Source organism: Sphaerodactylus townsendi, linkage group LG09, assembly GCF_021028975.2.
Source record: "Sphaerodactylus townsendi isolate TG3544 linkage group LG09, MPM_Stown_v2.3, whole genome shotgun sequence".
Lineage (NCBI taxonomy): Eukaryota > Metazoa > Chordata > Lepidosauria > Squamata > Sphaerodactylidae > Sphaerodactylus > Sphaerodactylus townsendi.
The window spans coordinates 45,952,285-45,976,608 of NC_059433.1; the positions used below are offsets into that span (position 1 = coordinate 45,952,285).

At 40.5% G+C, this 24,324-nt stretch overlaps 1 protein-coding gene across 2 annotated transcripts in view; it reads left to right on the forward strand.

Annotated features, from left to right (window-relative positions):
• The window catches only part of GATA6 (GATA binding protein 6), a 34,408-nt gene extending 12,292 nt beyond the window's left edge, over positions 1 to 22,116 (forward strand). For both annotated transcript variants that reach the window (XM_048508651.1, XM_048508649.1), the window contains exons 4-7: positions 6,041 to 6,166; positions 9,415 to 9,502; positions 9,588 to 9,697; positions 20,618 to 22,116. In XM_048508651.1, the coding sequence (XP_048364608.1) occupies positions 6,041 to 6,166; positions 9,415 to 9,502; positions 9,588 to 9,697; positions 20,618 to 20,785 (492 nt within the window). In that variant the 3' untranslated portion in view covers positions 20,786 to 22,116. The remainder of the gene's footprint in view (positions 1 to 6,040; positions 6,167 to 9,414; positions 9,503 to 9,587; positions 9,698 to 20,617) is intronic.
• Positions 22,117 to 24,324: the final 2,208 nt, after the last annotated feature.

A 24,324-nucleotide genomic window follows, 5' to 3' on the forward strand; every position in this document is an offset into this window, starting at 1 on the left:
ATTTTCAAAAAGCAGAGAATAGCCAATTGATTTTGGTAAGGAATTAAGCAGTGTCCGGCAAAGCTCTTAATGTTTTGGATTTGTATTTATTGTATATTGGCTCCTGCCCTATACTTATGTGATATTCTTTTGTAACATACCTCTAGTCACATACCTCAAATATACCTCATAATTGGTTAAATAAAATGAACATTCAGTACATTTTAAAATGCTTATTTATCTATGAATATTCTGCATACTATAGCGCTTGAGGCCGATTGTAACATCTGTTTAAAGTAATAAATCTATAAAATTAATAACTAACTGAAAAATTAGATATGTTCAAACCATGAAGAAGCTACATAGCCACAAAAAGCCAACAATGTGCATAAAATATCATCCTGAAAGCAATATAATAATTGTAAATATAAAGAAACAATTATATGAAGATTACAAGATGCAATAAAACACAGGCAGAAAGATTAAAATGGAACAAAAACAGTCAGGAAATTCAGATGAAACTGTAAAGTGATAATTATCTCAGCAAAAGGAATAATAGTAAAATCAGATGAAGGAGACAACCAGCAAAGCAATAGAACCTAAAAGGTCATCAGTTTGGTATCAGACATTCCTCAGAGGGAACAGAGTTCCAACCAGGGGTCTGCAACCTGCTGCTCTCCAGATGTTCATGGACTACAATTCCCATCAGCCCCTGCCAGCATGGCCAATTGACCATTCTGGCAGGGGCTGATGGGATTTGTAGTCTATAAACATATGGAGAGCTGCAGGTTGCAGCCCCTTAACTCTGAAAAATTATCTTGAAGAATATTTGCTTGTTTTCTATTTTACATCCCAAATTACAAGCATGGCTTTGAATCCTATTTCTATCTTTCCTGAATTCTCTTAAAAAATGACAGTATGAATTATATATTTGTGGAAGGCCAGTAAAATATTCAGACTGGCCCCAAGTAGGCCCAGTGTTTTGATAAAACCCAAAAGGCCTTCATCTTGTGCCACCTTTTGGGTGAGTGAGTGATCTTGCTAGGATATAATGAAGATTTCATTGGACCATTTAGCAATAAATTGAATTGGACAAACATACTAGTAATCTATCACAACCAGAGGTTTTGCAATGTATTTAACAAACGATGGAAATAAATGTATATGCTTTGTTATAAGTAAAGTCTGTTTTAAATTTGTAAAGTTTATCCTAATAACAATAAAATAACTCTTTGAATTTGATGGCACGGCCACAAATCTTAAACTCATTGGTCAGGATAGAAAGAGCCATGAAACTGGTTTTGCAAGACTGGTTTTGTTAGACTTCTCAGATAGCAACACTCAGTGCTACATGGGAAAAAGCTATTGAAACACATGGGGGTTGCAAAAGACGAGGAGTCAGCTGTTCAGTGAAAAAACAGTGTCTGGAAGTATATTTTAAAAGTCCCGTGACAAGTTTCCCAAGGGAGTGCATTTCCATTGCATGAGCCATTGTAACACTTTGGATCTAGGCTAGTGGGGTTAAGACAGGGTTGAAAGGCAGCTGAGCTCTGATCCTAAGCAAACCACTTTAGAAATAAACGGTGCCTGTATCTTTGGTAGCTAATGAAGTGATTTTTTGACTCACAAACGTTTTTACCCTGGAAAATATTGTTGGACTTGAATTTTGTTCTACTACTGTAGACTGACAAAGTTGCCACAATTTGAAAGCAGATGCTAATGAACTTGGTGAGTGTGAATGACTCCTATTTTGGTTTCTCATGTAAATGTTGAGGGTGGGACTGCCTGTAGTTTGGTATAAACAGCTGTGGTTGGCTTCCAGTGAACAGGACATGACTGTGAATATGTTTCCATGCATTCTTTCCCAGATCATAAGGACTATAGACGTGCCCCTTTTAATAAAAACACAGTTGGGAATCATATCATTTTCAAATGTGCCTTGAGATTTTAGGGTTGGATTTTCAGGAATTCAAAGTATGTCAGTGTACAGTAAGTTTAGAAACCACCAGTTCCCCAGAATGAAGCAATTCGTAAAAAATAGTGCAGACATTCCTGATCATTTCTATTCTGGGACAATTTAAATTATTTCCCCCAGGAAATGAGAATGAACAAATACTGCCATTCTTTGTTAAAGGATTAAAGCAAAGAAAATTAAGCAGCCATCTGTAAAAAAAATCCACGTCAGCCACAATGATGTATTTGCACAATTACTATTTATGTTTCCTCTGGAGAACTTCCTAAAGAAACTTGTGTCCCATATAACTGTTCAGTAGAGTAGAGAGAAATTCCACTACTACCTTACATTGGTTCTTCTATTACTAGCAACTGGTTCTGGTTCTTCTATTACTAGTAACATGCCATTAGAGCAAGGTAGTTTACAATAAGATAAAATGGATGTAGACCTGTGCAACTATTCAGTGATGAGAAGGTGGGATAAATTGCAAGGAGACGGCGGAAAGGATATGCTAGCATTTTAACTCCTACCCCTTTGACTGATTCCTTGCATGGCAGAAGAGACAAAGAATGGACAAAATATGTTTAAAAGTTCATTGAGTCCTTGCAGGATTTGCCTTTTTTGTCCAAGAGGTGAAATTGGAGGTACTTTACCTCGGAGAAGGCCTCCTTTATTTTTTAGCCTCCTTGCCCTTCGACATGGCCATCGAGGGGATTTGCAGTTCCTTGTGTTGGCTGACAAATGACTGGCCCATTCTATGGTAGCATATGGACAGAACTATCCCCACCACCACTTAGAAAGACAGAGGGAAGGTGTGGAATCATTTTGATGCTAACTTTTTTTCTGCAACAGTTATTCATTTATTTAGATTGATAACCCCCCACCTGATTTTTCCCCTGAAGGCTTCTAGGGCAGCTGAAACTGAAAACATAACACATCACTCTAAAACGCCAATTTTATTCTACAACAAAATCACACTAAGGCAGATTCTGCATGGGCCAAAAACAGCAGTGTGAAAATGGTGTAAAATGGTTTAAAACAGTGTAAAAGAGTTTACACCATTTTCACACAGCTGTTTTTGGCCCATGCGGAATCCGCCTAAGCTTAATGGATCAGGGCTTTCTCCCCTCTTAGGCTCCTAGTGTCTATTCACTGGCATTCTCTTTTGCTATTGTATGCCTTACAATGATCTACATATTGCCTCTTTATGAAAGCTGTGACTCCTCTATCTAGTTAAGACCATAAATAGTAAGCCTAAACCAAGTGTAATATTTTTTAAAGAGCCTTGCAATATCAGCATTAAAAAACAGAACATACAGAAACTGCTGCAAAAACATCACCAGCCAGTCAACTGTTTTTCCCCACACCAAACAACAATCTAGGGATCAGAGGCTTTACAGCCAAACCAATAGGAACAGGGTAAAAAATCTGATTGCATTTTAGGCTTTTTTGAAGTTGCCGTTCACTGTTTTCCATTTAATCCCATTTTACTTATGAGGTAATACATTCCTATTTATCTGAAGGCTGTGTCATCTTCCCTAGTCTGTCCAAGGGCCAGCACGCAAACAAATCTCTCCAAATCTCTCGAAGGAGACTCTGCAATTTTACAGCCACACTTTCCTCATCGGAGCAGTGACACACCCTTAATCCAAAGAACTTCCCAAAGTTAATCACTGTTAGGGTTTTGCAACTGGCTATCTACCTGATTTCATTCAGTAAGGTGTAATCTCATTAGGGAGACTAAAAGGAACCACCCTTCCCCGCCCAGGTCTCTCCCTCCCCCACTTCTTACTGTTTATCTAGTAGAGACTGCTAGACGATCTGACTCCTTATGGAAGAAAACAGTGCTATGGTATTCTATAAAACATCTCTGTATATTCCAAGTAAGCAAATAGAATATATTATTTCACCCAATGTGCATAGTGTTCATAGCAGTGAACGGTACGTATTTCCATGATCACCCTCTGTGGAAATAATTTGTATTTTTAAATGATAGTTTTCCAACAATGCATCCAAAATGTTTTCAACTGTGTATAGCAGAGAGGTATAATGTCTGACTTAGCTGCATCCTTATGGTATCTTGAATGTAAGAAGCAACAATAACAAAATGATCACCAGAGATCTTACTAAGCAATTTTTAAAATGTTTGTCAGCTGTTTGAGTCTGTTGTAGCCAAAACAAGCAGGTGTCCTGTGGTTCTTTTAAGACAAACACATTTCCACTCATCCTTAAGGTTTCATGAAAAGAGGTCCCACACCTCCTTTTTATACATATTGTGTGTACATGTGTTTAATTCAGGGCCAGATCCCAAGTGCCATGCAGGTATCCACTGCTTTATGTGGACTACTTAATATTGGTTAAAAGGGGCATGAAAAAAGCTAGACATTAATGCATTTGCTTAATGTTCTTATAAAAATACAGCAAAATGTAATATGAGCAAAAGTTAGTTAACATCAACTGAAATCAAGGGAAATTTAATTGTGAACCGTTTTACAACTAGCATTTGCCTTTGCTCATTATGTGCATTTTTGTTTACCTTGTTTGTGTTCATCATTTAAAATTTTATTTTACGTTTGAGTAGCCTCAGCTATAATGTACCACTAGCACTATCAGCTGCCAATATTACAAAATAATGAACCACTATGCAGAAAATAATTAAACATTTGTCAGTTTTCTACAAAACTATTCGAATATTTGGCAGTACAGTCCTGTTCCCTGAATCATAGCTGCTAGAAATATTTGTAAATGAGTCAATGTTATCTTGTGAATCTCAGGAGCAGCAGTAGTGTCTGTACCCTAGGGATGCTGTAACTGATTTCCTTCAGTGTAGAAGAAAATATACATGTTTAACTGCTAATTAAATTTGCAATTTCCAGTGGTAAAAGCAGAGCACTTAGTTAAGTGATTAGAAGTACAAAAACTTTGTATTTGATTTTGAAACAAGACTGAAGATGGCTGGGTTTTTGTTCATATGCAAGCTGTTTCTGAGGAACCAGACACTGATAAGTGTCTCTAGCAAGCCAGAAGCAACTGTTGCAAAAGCAAGGATGTAATCTTTGCTGATTTGTTCTGTGGTGGTAAGAGGTGGAGGAGTGATCATTTTCTGTTTGGATGGGGAAAGTACAGCTGTATTTAACAGAGTTTTCTGTGAAAATTGTTCATATTTGTAAAATTGAAGCTGCTCACCGATTCTTTTTTAATAGTGCAATCCTTGTGCAAAAGAACAGATTTATGATGTAGCTGGAATTCTTTGTAGGTGATTAATGTGAAAGAGATCATTTGCTACAGGAAACTTTACAACCCTTCACCTTTATTTCACATGTTTATGGGACTGGCTTCACTTATGATCTATGGTCTGCCATTGTAAAGTTCTTTGTTGTATGGTTATTCTGATGTAAGGTTGCTTCATCTTGGCTCCAAACTCCACTGAAAAGCATCATAAATGATTTGTTTATACTTTGGGCCTTTCTACTATGCACCAGCTCACTGATACCCCCTCAACTCTAACTACACCAAGATGAAAGCCCTGTTTTCCAAATCAACTTGGGATGTTAATTTTGTCCGTATCTTTTGTAGAACAAGTGGAAGATGATTAAAATTATAATCCTTCTGTATGCCTGTTTGGGACCCAATTGGACTTAATTCTGAGTGAATGCTCAGTGAATTGTACTTCACAACATTCAGATTTTCCCAAACCATCTGTGCAATCCCACAAAGAATTATTAGAATCTAGATTCTAAATCTATTAAAATACTAGAATAACTGCTGCTTTTGGAAAAAGTGGGCGTAACATCTTGAAACCATTGCGATTCTGCAGTAAGCATCCTTTTAAAAAGCAATTGGTATTCTTAGTCCTTTTTTGTACTTGGAGGGAGCAGGAGATTATTTAACCTGGGGTGTCCAACTCTGGCACTTCAGATGTTCATGGACTAAAATTCCCATCAGCCCCTACAATTCCCATTCCCAATTGGCCATGCCAGCAGGGGCTGATGGGAATTGTAGTCCATGAACATCTAAAGCGCCAGATCAGCAGGAACATTCCAATGGCATTTATTCACATGCCATGTTTTTGTATTTATTTGGCTGTTTTCTTATACTTGCTTCTAGCCTTCTTCAAGACGACTGGGTTTGTCCTGTGCCAACTGTCACACTACGACCACCACCCTCTGGCGCCGGAATGCAGAAGGAGAGCCTGTTTGCAATGCTTGTGGCCTCTACATGAAACTTCATGGGGTATGTGGCTACTTCAGTATTATCAGTAACTATTTCAGTCTTTGCTTGGTGCATGTTTAATGGACACGCCATCCTTTAGCCATTCCTCAGATAGAATGTGCATTAAGTTTCATAGGTGATCCATGCCACACACTCTGCTACAGAGTCTAGGGAGAAAGGGGGGAACACTGTTCATTGCATGTGAGCATGAAGTTGTGCTCAGCAGTTAACTGATCTGGGAGAATGTCCTTGGTGAAATCCATGGTATTACATGTTGTCAAGGTCCAAGAGAATAATTCATTTATGTATTTAGCACTCCATGAAAATATTTAAAACATTATTAATTTTGTTTAATATCACAGCTGCCAGTTCTTTAGCTGGTTGTTGGCCTTTCATTACAACTCGAGCCTCACCCAGAGGCCTAGGACGTTGTAATGTATCGGTGTAGTGTTTGTGTGGATACCAACAGGGCTGCTTCCTGAATCTGACCAATGCTGATTTTTTTTTCACTTTGAAGATGTCTCAATTGCTGCCCTAGCGCTGGTTGTTATTAAAATAAGTAAGTAAGTAAGTAAGTAAGTAAGTAAGTAAATAAATACATACATACATACATACATACATACATACATACATACATACATACATACATACATACATACATACATACATACATAAATAAATATGTATCCTGCCCTTCCCAACCAAGGCCAGGCTCAGGGTGATGTACTTACCTGTCTAAAAGTAGTATGTATAATAATTATAAAGCAACTCGTTTAATATCCAACAAAGTGCAGAAGGTGAACGACTACCTAAACCTATGTAAACTGCCTAACTCATCTTGCCCAGAACCCAAGCATGGGTGAAAAATAACAGGGATGGGATGATGCCAGATGACAGAAACATGTAGGTGGTTCATAGTTACATAAAGATCCTGAGTTAATTTGCTGCTACTGCACTTAATTATACATTAGGTTGATGAGAAGTGTGAGTGAGGAAAAGCAACTGAGACTGAAAACAGAGCCCCTTCCCTAACTTCCACCAACCTCTGGTTGATCATCTTTTCAGAGGTAATGAGATTTCCCCATTATACATGGAGCAGTTAGCTTGGGCCTCTTATATGTGCAGTGGGGCTATAGCAGGGTCTCGTCACATTTTCTCTTCACACTTGAGGAGCCAGCTCACAGCCTGCAGCAGAGGCGTACCTAAGCAAACTGGAGCCCTGGGAAAAACCTGAGTTTAATGCCCCTGCCCATGGGTGACCACTCTCCCCCACCGTGACCAAACAATGATTTTTTCCACCAGGTCATTTCAAAGTCACCATCACATTATAGAACATGCCCCAACTCACAAATCAGAACACAGCAATGGGCCATGCCACACAGCAGAAATATTTTTTGGAAAACATTTTCAAAATGCTTTCAAAATGTTTTATTACTGCTATGAACACATTTTATGGTGTTGTATCCAGTCCCCCCAATTGGGGGAAACAGCATCACTTTCAATGTTATTTAAACTGGGGACCTCAGATTCTCCCTTTAAGGTGGATTTAAAAGGAGAATCTGGGCTCCCTAGTTTCAACAAGTGATGCTGGAATCCACCCCCAAACAGCATCATTTTCAATGGTGTTTAAACTAGGGAGCCCAGATTCTCCTTTTAAATCCACCTTAAAGGGAGAATCTGGGGTCCCCAGTTTAAACAACATTGAAAGTGATGCTATTTCAAATTCTCCCCCACCCTGAAACAGAATCCCTTTCAATGTTAAAACTGAGGACCTCAGATTCTCCCTTTAAATTCATGCTGAAGGGGGTGGATTTAATAATAATAACAACCACCACCACCACCACCACCTTTATTCGGCATTGAGAGAATAAAAGAAAGAAAGAAAACAAGTGGTTCTGGTGGGTTTTCCGGGCTGTGTAGCCGCGGCCACACAGCCCAGAAAACCCACCAGAACCAGTTGAATACAGCCGTGAAAGCCTTCGACAATACAAAGAAAACAAGCATTGGCAGGAAGGGAGTGGATTTAAAAAGAGAATCTGGGGAAATTTAGGGGGTGCCTGCTGTCAGGGATGCAATTATTAAGATAGAAATTTCTGAGTATCTTCATGAGACCCTACTGATGATACCACCCAGGTTTGGTGAAGTTTGGTTCAGGGGGTCCAAAGTTATGGACCCTCAAAAGTGTAGCCCCCATCTCCTATTAGTTCCCATTTGAAACAATGGGGGATGGGGCACTCCCTTTGGGAGTCCATAACTTTGGACTCTCTAAACCAAACCTCCCCAAACTTGGGTCATATCATCAGGAGAGTCTCCCAAAAACTCGCTGAAATTTTGGTGCTGCTAGTCTAAAATCTGCGCCCCCTGCAGGCCAAAACAGAAAAAACACTGAAAATACAAAATTCCCCACAAACAAACCTGCAATTTTGTCGCCCACCACAAGGTGGCACCCTGGGCAGCTGCCCACTTTGCCCAATGGGAGGAACGCCTCTGTCCTGCAGGGCAGTTTTTCTGCTGAACGCTGATAGGCCTATAGTTCTTCCGGTTTTCTTAATTCCACCCATCAACAGCCTTAAAGACACAGATCTCATCACACCCGGGAGTCTCAACACTAGAGCTAATATTCAGAGTCTTGTCTGAAATAAAGTTTTAAAAGCCCTCCCAATCATCAGGAAGGGTGGAAGCAGATTAGGGGAAGGTGGGGTGGAGTAAAAAAGATGCCTTAATTGTACTGCATACTTAAGATTAAGGGGAAGGCACACATACAATAATGATAAGAGAAAATTTGTACCCACCAGGCTGAAGACTAAACAGTCACAAAGTATTTTATAACATCATGGCAATGTTTAAGAATTATTTCAAAACAAATTTGTATAATATCAATCAGTATTTTATTTTGGTCAAAGACCAGAAAATATCAGATATAAAATATAAAATCCAGATAGTATACTACAGGCACACAGCAAATTTCAACACAATATCAGCAACAGCTAGCCAGAATGTAGATAATTACTGGCCTCGTGAAAAACTTCAAGGCTGTTAAGCAAAAAAACGGAATTTTTTTCTCAATGCTCTAAATATAATCATGTAGGGGTCGCGCTCTGCAAAATTGTTTTTTCTTATGCCTCTCGCCTCAGGAAAAAAAATCCTGTTTTTTGCTTAACAGCCTTGAAGCAGTTAGCTTTTAGACATTTTGTTTACAGCAAATGGCTGTCCTGAAGGTTAGTACTGTTAGAGAATTTTTTTAAAAAAATTGTGATGTTCTCTTTTAGGTGCCCCGACCCCTTGCTATGAAAAAAGAGGGAATTCAAACCAGGAAACGGAAACCAAAGAATATAGCTAAGACAAAATCATGCTCTGGTAAATATAATTAGAAGTTCTGCTAAGAGTCAGATTTGTTCATATGGAGAACACACAGTACTAACTTGCTTTGCAACTGTTACAGGTAATAATAACAATAATGCAGTTCCTATGACTCCAACTTCCACGTCTTCTACGAACTCAGATGACTGTAGCAAAAATGCTTCCCCAAGTACACAAACCCCAGCCTCCGGGGTAAGTGATAAAATGGTATCTATACTTGTAAGCCAGTGTATTGCTATGGCAGACGTTATTTCTATTTTTATCTTATCTAGAAGAACAGTAATCTAAATAAACTTTTTTGGTTTGTTAACTGATACTGGAATGGGGATTTTTGAGGAAACTATCTATAAATGTAAACACAATTTCAAGCTCAAGTACTTCACAAACATCTTTATTAATTGTTATTAAGATGTATACATGTACAATTGTAGGGGCTATCTTCTATTTATATCATGTTGTTTAGTATTTTACTTTACTACTCTGCTAAGATCCAGCACGAGGTAATGACGAGCTCAGGCAAGTTTCTGTGCATTATGGGGTTCAAAATCTTCTTTATCTAGTAGTCAGGGGAGACGGACACACACACGGAGCAGCTATCTTCCTGCTGTTTGGAATGGACAGACAATCTAGGAAATCCCTTTCTTTGCCAATCACATATGTGGTGTGGAGATGAATGAATTTAGTAGACTTTTGAAAAGCTTTAAATATGAATTTTTCTTTAAAATTCACTGTAATGCTTGGTGGTTGATTGCATCTAATCACCAATGCTTGAGTGATTACAGTTTTAAGTAGAGTGATACCATTCCAAAATGGAAGGTTTGTGCTAGGCTGTGCATTGTGTATATATTGAATAGAGATTTTTGTTCTCAGGAGAGTAACATTATTTTGACACATTAGCGGATTTGCCTTTAATGAATATTTGAGTAAAATGATGCCTGTGTAATGTCTGGTCCTAAAAGATGTGTGAGTAGAGTCCTAGCAGGGCTGGGGAATCCCTACAGAACAATCACAGTCCAAATTCTAATTCTGGACACTTGCTATTGTACAGTATAAAGGCCTCTTCTTGGGATCCTGCTGGCTTCTAACATCCTTCAACTTCCTAGCTGTGCCCCAAGCTGTGTTTCTTCCCCTCTCCAGTTCTCCAATCTTCTTCTTTTTTACACATAATAAACTCTGATAGGGCATAGTACTTTGAAAGAAGGCAAGGACACATAGACTGTTGGGAACAGGGGAATTGAGGCTGCTTTTTCTCCAGCAATGTACGGAAAATTCTGGCAGGTGGTCAAATGTGATAGCAGCAGTAGCAAGGCTGTGAGGAAGGTTAGGCATAGCAAGTGACGCCCTGGCCTAAGGCTTGATCTAGCCAAGGCTAAGCTCTGCTGCTATTGCAAGGATTTCTAGTTCTTGCTGGCTACAGAAAGGGCTCCAACTGAGAAAGGGAGGCAACTATAGCTCCTCCTAGAGCTAGAGGTACTGAGTATGCAGTGAGCAGCCTCCTATGCTCACCTTATAGTCAAGTGCATTGAGTACCAGGGGTGGAGCAAGGGGAAACTGTGCCCGGGGCGTGCATGCGCCCTGTGCCCCTGCCGCAGCGCCGCCCGCCTCAGCCATGCCCCGGCCATACCTCCACCACTACTCCGCCCGGGGCATTTCACACACACACCACCCCATTGCCGCTACGCCACTGTTGAGTAGCACATTATAGCATTAAACATTGGCATGGAGCTGCTAGTGTTCACTGGGAGAAGGGATCGGAAAAAGTACCAGACAGTAATGTCACTGATCCAGGATCAGCCCAGCCCATCATCTATTACCCCCAAGAATTTGGAGTGGAGCAACAGGATCACCATTCACTGTTCATCATGCATGATGAGTTTTACCTATCCTTGGAGAGATGGACAGTGAAAGTTCTTGCTAGGTTGCTTGCAACAGTTCACTCAATAACTCAGTAAACTAAAGGTATAAATTAATTTGGCTTGAGCCCTTCAGACATAATCGGACAGGCCCTGAGATTGAAATCGTAGGCCATGATTGCCTGATAATTTAACCTGAAACAAAGTGAGGCAGAACTTTACAGTCAAGTAAGCTCAGTAACTATTGCTTTTAATCCCTGGTTTTAGAGTTTCTGTTCTCCAACCCAACTCCCTTAATTTGCTTCACTGTTCAGACATGCAGTTACAGAAACCAGCCTTCTGAAAATATTATGTATGGACATTTATCGTCGTGTGAAGGACTGGCTTTGAATAGGCTGGGCTATTCTGGGCTCTGTGCTTGATGATTCTAAATCTAAATTACTATGTTGTCTCTCAAAAATATAGATTAATGTGAGTGTATTAGTGGGGGTGGGGGGATTATACTGTCCGTGGGTTAAGTGCAGAGCTTTATTGACCTATTGCAACACAGTGAGCTAAATATACTTTTGTCTATAGAAAGATATTGTTTTAAGTACTCAGACTCTGTAATGGATTGTGGCCATTTACTTTGCATGTCTGTTTCTTCCTCTGGCACATCAGCGAGATTTTCTTCTACGTAGGTTCAGATTTGAAGATGCAAAGCTAAGCACATAAGTTCTGTTGAAGTATGGCTTAGTGCCATTTGGCATGTTATTTGGCACCATGAGTCCTTGTCTGGGGTTTGCGGGGTAAATGTGTGAAAGAGAGAGATGCATATCTCTGTATATGCACCAGGGAGCCACAGATAATTATAGCTTCCCAGCATGTGTCCATGTTTTCCCAGGTATTTGAGAAGCGGTGTGTGTGTGTGTGTGAGCATGCGTGCGTGTGTGGGCACACACATTTTCTCTTCATACTCCGAAATGATAATCATGTCAGTATTGCAGCAAAAGCAAAAATTGGCATCTTAAGATGTCTTTAGCCTTTAGTTTTTATTTATTTATTTATTTAAGGCATTTCTATGCTCCCCCCTCCCCCCCAAAAAGGCTGCTTATGGACATAAGGAAAGCTTCTTATGGACATTTTCAAAACAAACTGAATGAAACAATATAATTTAAATAAACCAGACAACAAACGAAACAAACACATCCTGTGTGGGTCCTTATTTGTTAGGCTGTCTGTCACAGGCCTCACACTGTGAGTTTCCATAAGAACCCTTTGGCTCTTGCTCAAGGACTCATGCCTCCAGCTGTGCCCCCCTGAAGGCAGGAAGGAGACAGAAGCTCAGCTAGGTATTATACATCTGGCAAAATATTCCCCCCCCCAAATTTCCTCCCTTTCCTCCAGAAGAGGTGCTGCAAGAAACATTTTTTGTTCATACTGCATTCACATCTACTAAGGCAAACACCATTCGGAAACTGACATATGTTCAGCCCTGCATAAAATAAGAAGCATGAAGCAGTTCCAAGGTTGTTATTTTTGAATCCTTTGGGCAAGTTGTTATTTTTTAAATAACAGCAAACTTCACTTCTGAAGAGCAGCTTGAAAGACATCTTTAATGAGGAACACATAATATTTAAAAATACATTGAATAATGGGTTTGGGATTATGAAATGGGTGGGGCTAGGCAAGCAGACCAGTGGTTAAGAGTGGCAAACTCTAATTTGGAGAACTGAATTCAATTCCCCACTCCTCCACATGAAGTCTGCTGGGTGGCCTTCAGTCAGTCACAGTTCTTTCGAAACTCTCTCAGATAAAGTAGAGGCAGACAATGGCAAGCCACCTCTGAACATTTCTTGCCTAGAAAATCATGTCAGCTGTGATTTGAAGGCACACTTACACACAGGCAAGACTGTGAGAAAGAATAACAATGACAACCAGAGTGGTGAGCAGGTGGACATGTACAAAATGAAGAAGAAGAAAAGTTGGATTTATTTCCCCCCTTTCTCTCCTGTAAGGAGATTCAAAGGGACTTGCAAACTCCTTTCCCCCACAACAAATACCCTGTGAGGTTAGTGGGGCTGAGAGAGCTCAGAAGAACTGTGACTAGCCCAAGTTCACCCAACTGGCCTGTGTTTGGAATGTACAGGCTAATCTGAATTCCCCAGATAAGCCTCCACAGCTCAACAGCAGAGTGGGGAATCAAACCCGGTTCCTCCAGATTAGAGTATGCCTGCTCTTAACCACTATGCCACTGCTGCTCAGTTCCCCAAATTAGAGAGAAAGCAGTCTTTTGAATCATGCCTGTAGAAGAGGGCCTGGATAATGGCCAGGATAAAAAGCATTGCAAAAGCCTCCTCTTAATGATACCACTGAACAGTAAACAACATCACTGTCTGATTTTGTCCCAGCTGTTTGAGATTTTAAGGGAAGCAGGACAGATTAGGAGGCATGGAAAGTGTGAAGTTAATAGAACAATAAACAACAAATGTATAGTGAACTAATAGCTTTGATATGCTCTATTACTGTCACTTGTAATTATATTCCACCTTTTTGATCAATCTCCAGACACCTTAGAATACATGAGACAAAAACACCACAACCCTGTATAAAGCAAAAGCCTCAGAGTACTGATGCTATCACTGCAATTGCTTGAGGAAATATTAAAGCTTGCTGAGACTTACACAACGAAGCTTTACAACCCAATGTGGTCAGAGGTCCAAGCACTTGGTGTTTTGAAGATGTGCAGCCATACATCTGTTATTTCCACACATGTTTTCCTTAGAAAATACTGAGGTAACATTAATGTTTCCTTCAGCGGCTGTGCGACTGCAACTCACAATGCTAATTAACCCAAGTTATGTGAGAATGGGCCCATGCAGTAGAAAGGAAATGGACAATGTTTTCCATAGAAATGCATGTGGCCCTTGAGTGAGCAAACGGCTGCTTTCTTGCCCAGTAAGCTGCTCCATGCAGTGGCCACTTCCCATCACTTCTCTGCTGAACTTGCCTAATCCTACCGTACTTTCCAGGGCTGTTCTGTCAATGGATGGGAATGGATACAACAATTAATATGCTAAAAATGCTCCAGAAATTACAAAGCCCAACAATCGTGTTAGCTGGAAAGGTTGCTGGTCTACCACTCACCCCATTCTATATTTAGTGACTCCATGACGTTTACATTTTGTGCTAATAAATTCTTTGTAACTTGGAAAGTGACACAGATTAAAAATATGTTAGGGACTGAACATGAAGAAACAGTTCTTTTCAGTACAAAAAATGTTGTAAATGGATTGGATGCAGCAGATTCTTCTGTTGGTGCAGAAATGATTTATTATGACTTTCTGGATAAGAAGCCAAAGCATTCCCAGCGATGAGGAAACTGAAGGGGAATGAGATTCAACGGAATTCATATGGTCAACAATCCTATTAAGCCAAAATCCATCATAATTTCTTTTAAAGGCAGAACTTTCAGAACTGATAATTAGGACACAATCTATTACTGAGGCACTCATTGGCTGAACATTGGCTGTAACATGGACAGGGTGTGGAAGCTGATGCTCAAAGGATGGGCTGTCAGGTGAGAAAGAGGCAGGAACCAGGATACCAGTACAGCACTGAGCCCCCCTGTTCTCTCCCTCTGGCAATCAATCAATGACCTTGGCAGCGTATTCTTTGTAAGTTGAAATATTCAGACTGCAGTGAAAACCATGGTTAACTGGAAAACCAGGTAAAATCTGCATGGAGCCACTATTAGGTGAATTTAAGTTCTGCCTGCTTCTTCCTCCTTTTCTTCACTTCTTGCATGGATTGAAATGGAAACATCTAATTCCAAGCACCCATAAGATACAAATCAAGGGGTACAAATTATGCAGAATTAGTGCCCTCCCCACCAATTGGGTTTCTAAACAAAATTGTGATCCCTTCTTAGAATCCTATTCAACAGGGAAAAAGTTAACTCTGTTGTGTCCATTTTATCTTAACCATGGCTAATTTTGCCATCTGCTTTGCTGGTCCTCTAGAGCATGCAGCTAACACATCACATCCTTTGATTATAGCCAAAGGTGACTTATTCAGGGTCAGATTTTTTAAAACTTTAAAATAACAGCTTGTAGAAAGTCTTAGGCCGTTTCCGCATGGGCGGAATATGGCGACCTGGGGACGGCAAAAATGCCGTCCCCAGGCCGCCATTCGCACAGGGAACACAGCTGCTTCGCAGCCGTGCCGCCCTCGTGCTGCCCGCCCGGCGCCAAGCCGGCATTTCCAGAGTGCGCTGGGAAGCGCACTTTTCTGGAAACGCCGGCTGGAAGCCGCTGCCATGCGAACAGCAGCGGCTTCCCGGCGCTTCCCCCCCCCCACTCCCTCCCTGCACTTACCTTGTCCCCGGGCCTCCGGCCTGTCGCCGAGGCCTGGAGACACGCCCCCTGCCCCTGCGACGCTAGAGCAGGCACGCAGGGCCGGGGGGCATGTCCTCAGGCCTCGGCGACGTGCCGGAAACCCGGGGACATGCCGGGTCGGTCGGGCAACGGTGCTCTGCGGTGCCATCGTCCCGGCTCTTTCTGGGACCGTTCATGGGAATGGTCCCAGCGTCGTCGGGTCGGCGTCGAGTACGCCAACCCGGCCGCTTCCGCCTTTGTGCGGAAACGGCCAATGATAATTGAAAACTTGCTTAGCATGGGTTTCATTTCTTAGTATACCTTTTAATATATACACTGTACTCATTTCTACTGCTAATAGGCATCATATTGAGTTAACTAAGCCACAAAACTAGTGCTGCGAGATCTGGTGTGGCATCAGTATCATTATTCTCCATTTCCGATGTAACAATTATGTTTATACTAGTGACTGCAGAAAGGAGTGGGGAGGAGGGGAACTTCAAAGCGAGGGGAGGAGGGGAACTTCAAATATGAATGTTAGGGATGTACAATGGAAAAAATGTTGTTTTACTTTCAAATCATCATTTAAGAAAGGGGAGGTGTATCAGTTGTAAGAATGTTCAGAAATGTTGTATCGTGAAATTCGTCACATTTCATTTTCATTGACTGGATTTGATGTGTGCCCATTGTTAGATTTCTCTGAATGGTTTTTGTTTTCAAAAAGCAGTACCTAAATATCAGGGGACCTTGTCCACTTTCTCTTCCACAGACTTCCCCAGTTTCAAGTGGCCTGGATCAAGGGATCAGAATTTACAACCCCTTGAATAAGATGCCCACAGGCATCCTCTCTACATGGGGGGTGGGGGGGTGGGCACAGGAATGGCTACAGGGTGTTTTTTTAAACAGCTTTTAAAAAACCAGATATAAGGTACTTTCATAGATATTTACAGCTTCTAAAAAGAATTTACTCCATGTTCAGCCATAGCAAGAGCCTTCTAAGCACGGAGACATAAGAAAGGCTGTGTCTATGGCTAATCTAAGGGTGCACAGTAGTAATGCACCTGCAAAGGATATGAGCAATGCTTTGCTAGTTCTGTTTCATTTAAAACTCTTGGATTTTGTCCCCCACTACTCAGCAAGGAAGTAGGCATCAGAAAACAAATTGGCAGGCATCACAGCACTCCTGAGTGCTACGTTAGGGATTGCTGCTAACAGAAGGTGCTAAACAGTATAAGAAATATACCAGTCTTTTCTCTGCCTCATCTGAGGACAAGAATACCTAAAACCATAAAAAGACCACACACTAGTGTGTGTGCAGAGTGTATTAATGGAGCAGTGAAAATAATTTCTGAAACTGAAAGTCCAGCAGAACTCAATCAAGACATACCTGATTCTTGTGTATCAGCTTCAGTGGGTGTAAAACAGGTCTGCTCTAGGACAACAAATGAAATTTGTGGCAAAAAAATGCTGCAATTGTTTATGAAGGCTTGGGATCTGGCAAATATACATATTGTACTGTAGACTTGCCTATTTTTCCATTCCAACTTCTTATTGCTTATCACAAGGTCAGCTTCTGGAATTCACACTGATATTATGTTTTGAATCTCCACCAGAGGTTGTCATGTTGCCCAGACCCAGTGTCTGTCACACACAGCTGCACCCTCTCCTGTGTTCAGTGCCACTGATAACGGCACTCACAAGTCCTCCTTGTGCCTAAAATAGGGCTTGCTGCTGGACCTTCAAGCAGCACAATTATGAAAAGAGCAGCAGCAGGAGAACCTGTGCCATAAATAAATCATTGTGAAAAACTCACTGAAAGATTAGGCTGACTTTGGCATGCAGATGGATGGCCTGCCACTGTATGGCTGAGTGGAACAGGGCTAGAATGCTTCCTAAGGTCACTCCTGCTATCCCAGCTTCTCAGGTGGACACTGTGCCTTCCCCATCCAGTACAATGATTCTCAATGTATCTAACAGATCTCCCTACAGGGGAACAGTGAGCCATTTTAGCAGGGATGACCTTTTCCCAGATGGTTTCCACAATTTACCCTGATACTGTGTCTGAGATGGAACTGGCTTTGAATTTCTAGAAATATTAATGATAACCAATACTATTTTAAAAGAAACATTTTAAATTTTAACTGATAATTGATAAAGTATTCTAATGCCACAAATTTACAAGATTATAACCAGGAGAGAATCTGGAGTTGCTGGGTTATTAGTCAGGAGGGGGGAAACATCTGATTGTAAAATTATGTTTTTATTTGAAAAATAGTAAAATACCAATTGAAGCCAATGTGTTGCTCAAACCACCTTTCCTCAGTCCCCAGGGAGATCCAGCAAATGCTGCCATTTGGCTTCCCATTCTGTTTGGTAATTTTGAGATAAATTGGAGAACATTTCAGCTTATGTCTGTGAAAATTGCTCACTTGGCACAGGTCCAGCATATGAACATGGGAAAGCCTTTTGCTTTTGTCTCATATAAATTAATCAGAAGGGAATATTCTTTGTAAAAATATGATGGGTGTTTTCAGCAGTTAAACTCGGGGGATTATAGCATCCTTAATGTTCAAAGTATGTCCGGGTTTGGACACTTTTAAGTTTAGTGTTAGTAAGAACCACAATGATGTCATCTGTTAAGCTTTCCTTGGTAAAATGTTGCCATTTTCAGTATATGTCCTGAAAAAGTACTCTCTATTTGATACTCAAGATGGATTTATGGGAAACTGTTTTCTTTTCCTTTTGTGTTTTAAAATTTGTCATGCTTATTGATTTCCAACAACCCCTATGGGTGCTTTTGATGATTTATGTATTTTTTTATATAGTAGGCATTAAAACTGGGGCCTTGTTTAACTTCAGCACAGTGGGGCCTATGATGGCTGGGTCCCTTGGGAGATTCCCGTACTGTAGAATCTTTCCATGCCAGATTTACTCTTCTTGAAACTGGGTTAATGAGTGTGGTTAAGAGATTTGATATTGTGGATTCGGTAATGCTTCATTGCTTCGAGAGCACAAAAAACAGAAGCTCTTGAGTGGCTCCCAAACCAACATCTAAGCCAACTAGATTTTAAAAATAGAATTAAAATTTTATTTTCATAAAAATAACAATAATTGTTACATACAAAGTAATGTAGGAAGTTTGCTTACATCTATTAACGCCGAATGTACAACTATTTAAATTCCAATTGGAGTGTTTAAGTCTAAATAAGATCCAAGACCTAAGTGCAACATTTTATTCTTGCACATATGACCCTTATTGTCCCTGGTTAATTGAGTCTTTTGTTGATGTAGTCACCCCCCAAAAATCCATGTTCTTTTGTATTCTGTAGATGATCTGTTATGTACTAAGGATATCAGATTTGCCATTGTTGAATATTCCATTACTTTGTTCATCAGTTCTGTAAAATCTAGGTAATGGTCTGTTTTCCTTGTTGCTGCAAATATATTTTGGCAGAAATCATCATATATTCCAACAGTTCATTATAGACTTTTGGTACATTTTAGGCCAAACTAGATGTAATGATGGTAGACATGTTTGTTGTTCACTTGTCTTTCCTGTCAAAGAGTAGGAATAAATGGACAGTTTTCAATGAAGGGAAGTAAGCAATGGGGTCACATAAGGATCAGTATTGGGGATAGCACTATTTAATTTATTCCACAAATGACCTGGAACTAGGAATGAGTGGTTTGCAGATGACACAAAATTATTCAGGATGGCGAAAACCAAAGGTAATTGTAAAACACTCCAGGCGTATTGGATGGGAGACAATCTAGCAGATGAAGTTCAATTTGGATAAGTATAAGGTGATGCATACTGTGACCAAAAAAAAATACAAACTTCAAAAATAGGGTAATGGGGCCTGAACTTGCTGAGACTGAGAGGGGGAAGGATCTTGGATAGTAGATAGCTCAATAAAAGCGTCAACCCAGTATGCTGCAGCAGTGAAAAAGGTAAACCCCATTTGGGGATTATTAGGAAAGGAATTGAAAATAAAATGACTGATATTATAATTATTCTCAACTTCACTTACCCAAATCCCTGTAAGATAAATCTGGACACAGCGTATAACAGACTTCTCTCTGTGATATACCTCTGAAGATACCACCACAGATGCTGGTGAAACATTAGGAACAAGATCTACCAGACCACAGCCACGCAGCCCAGAAAACCCACAACAACCAACATTGACAATGATGCTGTTTGGGGTGGATGGGTGGGAAATCTACCCTGAAACAGCATCACTTTCAATGTTGTTTAAACTAGAGAGCCCAGAGTCTCTCTTTAAGGTGGATTTAAAAGGAGAATCTGGGCTCTCTAGCTTAAACAACATTAAAAGTGATGCTGTTTCAGGGTGGATTCCCCCCCTTCAAAAATAGCATCACTTTTAATGTTGTTTAAACTAGGGAGCCCTGGGTGTGTTCAGATTTGTGTGTTGGGGCATGTTCTATAATGTGATGGTGACTTTGAGATGACCTGGTGCAAAAAAATGTTGTTTGGTCGTGGTGGGGGAGGGACGCTGCCCATATGAGGGGGAGGGACGCTGCCCATATGTAACTTGCAGTGGTGGGGGAGGGATGCTGCCCATATGTAACTTGCAGGGCTGGAAAATTTGTTGATATCAGCACATGGGGGCCCATGAGGGGGCCCCGCAAAACTCAGAATTTGTCCCGGGCTCCATTTTTCCTAGCTACGCCACTGTGCTGGGTACCTGTTTGAGTAGAGAAATGTTGTTTCTGAACTAGACGCAACCCATGTGCTGATATCAACAAATTTTCCAGCCCTGCAAGTTACATGGAACTTTTGCTGTGCACATAAACAGAACTTCCATTTCCAGGCCAAAAAGTGTTTTTACTGACAAAGATGTGTTACTTAATCCCCCCCCCCCCCTTTATATTTGCTGCAGGCAGTCTCTTCAGTGATGCCTGGCCGAGGAGAGAGCACCAGTCCTGAGACTAACGTACTCAAATACTCAGGTCAGGAAGGGCTATATTCAGGAGTCAGCCTGGCTTCCACTGCAGACGTTACAGCCTCCGTGAGACAGGATTCCTGGTGTGCCTTGGCACTGGCATGAATTGAGTGTTGGAGATGGATACTTACACTGGGCTGCAACCTGAAGTCAGCTACCCGTTGCGTTGTGTATTTTTCTTGTATCAAGCAGACCAAGAAGCAATGAAAGTGCTGGCAGGGATATTCCTCATCAGTTCTCTCGGTGCCTTGATTTTAGAGGTGTTTACTCCCAAGGTCTCTACAGCCTAAACCGCTTCTGTTAGTTCCACTGTCACCAGGGATGCCCTTCTGCACTATTGATAAGTCCCAAAGGTAGATCTTCACCACAGCTACCAGTGCTGCCTTGTGTATTTGAGGATCATGATGTATTTGTGTCACTCCCACTCAGCCAACATCCAGGATCTGATTGGTGTCAACACTTCTTATAGACAAAAGCAAGCAAAAGCTTTCATTGTTAGGAGCAGTGTGGCAAAGAACAGCTAATAAGCGTGTGGCTCATTCCAGCGTGTGCATCATGAAACCTGACAGTTTAATGCGGTCTCCTCTCCCAAGTCTGTGTTCCAGCTACAACTTTCTCCTCGCAACGTTCACATGTTTCTGAACAGCTTTTTTTTTTTAAAAAAAAGGTTTCCACCCAATGAAGTAAATCACATTTGGTATACTCTTCTCAAATTAGGACTAACAAGACCTTTGGTTTAAAGTATTTGCAAGGCTGCATTATTGCTTTTCACATGTACTGTGATGGAGGTTGATGAAGTTTCCCATATTGTGACTAAACTATACATAGTCTGCTGGAAATTGTCAACAGGGTAGCATTCAGATTTTTTTTTTCCTTCCAGGCATACAATAATTTTTTTTTATAAAAGTGCAATTTTTGATGCAGCAATCAGTGTTAAATCGTAAGCATAAGATTTAACAGCAGTTTTTATATGAATGAATGGAATGAATGTAAACTTTTTAACTTAATGGTACGTAAATAATTTAAAAGAAAGGTTAACTAGGCATCCCTGTAGGGTTTTTATTACAACAAAGATGTTCTACTTCTGCATTACCAATTATTAAAACAAAAGTTTCAAGAACAAATATTTTCTCAGGAAAAATTGACCCTAAATGACTATTCAGTCATAAGCTTTTCTAGATAACTACCAGTTCATGCCCATTATTTTGACACTGAATAAAGTATTGCTAGAAACATATCGACTGCAGTGAAACTTTACTACCTAATGGATTCCTATGTAAATACTCCATCAAATATTTAGGTTTCTTTAAAATATGCAATCTGTATAATGTAGCTGACCCATAGCTAGGTTGGTATACATTTTAAGAAATGGGATTTCATATGGAAAGTTGTTTTCATTGAAGGTTTAAAAATAAAATGGTTATGTGTTTTCTGTACAATGTGATTCATATTTACTGTGTTATACCAAGATGCATCTACATGCAAGCTTGGAACAGTGAGGTAAGCATCAAAATAATGCACAGGCTTCCAGCGAACCAGAACTTTCAAATCCTGGGTACGCCTCTGTTTCCACTAACTCACACAGCTTGGTACAACTAGTGATGCATGAGCTCCAGACCTTTGACTGGTGGTTAATAATTGAGGCTTAGATCTCCCCATTGGGCCTTGCTTGAGACTCCCTGCTCATGCTCACTACTAACAAGGTTTTTTCCCAATTAAAAAATTATTTGATCAGGAATTTCAATGCCTTTTGAGCAAGGCGCAGAGTTCTTTTTTTCATTCTTGTACTTTGGGATCACTCCCCGAAAGCTCTGTGTTGCCTGCTATCTGAAGCAACTGCCAAACCATAAACTTAGATGGGCACTTTCAAGAGCAAGATGCAATTCCTTTCCTTAGTCTTTACTTCAAGTTCGGTTCTTAAACATCCCTCAGCATGATCAACATTGTTCTCTCTGCCTTTCCTATACCGACTCTCTTGAACACATCTTGCTCTCCTGCCCAAAGTATAACAGCTTTAGGCCCGATTTTTCTGCCTTAATCTCGACTGGGTTCACGGATCTCTCTACCAACACAAAGGTGATTCTTCTGCTCAACAATCATGAGGCTGAAATAACGGAAATTGTAGCCAAATTTTTGCTGTGCACTTTGAACTAGGTTCCCTTGGCTTCTGTTCACACTATTTTCACTGTTCCTTATTGGATTTACTTTTTTCTTTTGTCCCCATGCTGTATATGCCTAATAAAGGTCTCTGAAAAAGTTTAAATTAGAACTTCCAGGGCCCATGATACAAAATGTGTTAATCTGCTTTGGTTTTTAATATCTGCACATCCACCAGTACCACTGACAAGTTTTTTCAGACCACTGTAGACCATGCTGTTTGCGGGGAGAATTTTTCAGCCTTTCCACATGAATCTCTTTTGTCAAATTCCTGAATTTCTATTTTGTGCTATCATATTGTATGGATAATACAGAAGTCTTAAGACAAGAATGACTGGGATATCTGAATGGAAAAAGGGAAGTTTCTTGTTCATCTGTTTTGCTATTCTTTCTCCTTTACATGTTTACAGTAAGTAAACTATTGATGAGAGCTTTTGTACAGATCAGAAGCTCCAGTTATAAGTTATCCTTAAGATTCTAGCTAGCAAATTTCTAATGCGGTCATAAAGATGGACTAAAAGCATGACCTAATAAAACAACTGAAGAACCAAAAGGAAGACCAGTAAAGAAATCTGCATCCCAATGTCTGATAGTAAACTTGTTGGCTTGTGCATGGATAACAAAAGCCATTCCATCTGGGGCCAGCCGCAGATAAGGTACATGGTTGGGGAATTTCCCAATATATTTCCCCGAAACTGACTTCATTCACCAAAAGAGAAAAGCCTACAGATGGGCTAAATATGCACAGAAGGGACAACATGTTGAGAGCTGTTGAAAGTTGCTTCAGGGCAAAAGGGAGGGGCTAGTGAAGAAGAAATCCACCTACTCAAGCCCTGTTTATAGAATTGGAGAGGGGTTCTGCCTTTAATTCTATTTTCTACACAGTTATTTTACTTCCTCCTCTTTTCAACTATGGGCCAAAATCAGACATTGGAAATCTGTGATATGAATTGTTGTCTCTCTCTCTTTTTGCCTTTGTAGTAGCTGAGTAGTCTCCCATAGTTGTCAAATTAGATTGAGACTTCAGTGAAGAGAGAGGAAGATTAACCCTTTCCCCAAACAGTTTTTCTCAGGTAACTCCCCACTGCAGGTTACTACTTGCTATGTCAAAGAAGACTTACGGGATTTCTGCAGCAGGGCAAAGAGTAACTTTGAGGATAAATTTACAGTAAGGAACCACAGTTATGGGGGAAGGCTTAGCATCTTTACTATCTTGCTATGGAACTGCAGCAATCTGTCTCCCATCCTAGGCAAATGGTTTCAAAAATAAACTTAAACACAAGGGACATACGGCTGCAGATCTCCCCTGTCCAGGACAGCCAATAGAGATGCAAGGCCATTGCTTTCACATCCTGCATGTGAGCTCCCAATGGCACCTGGTGAGTCACTGCGAGTAGCAGAGAGCCAGACTAGATGGACTCTGGTCTGATCCAGCTGGCTTGTTCTTATGTTCTTATATAAGCCAATAAACTCCTAAACTACCTCTG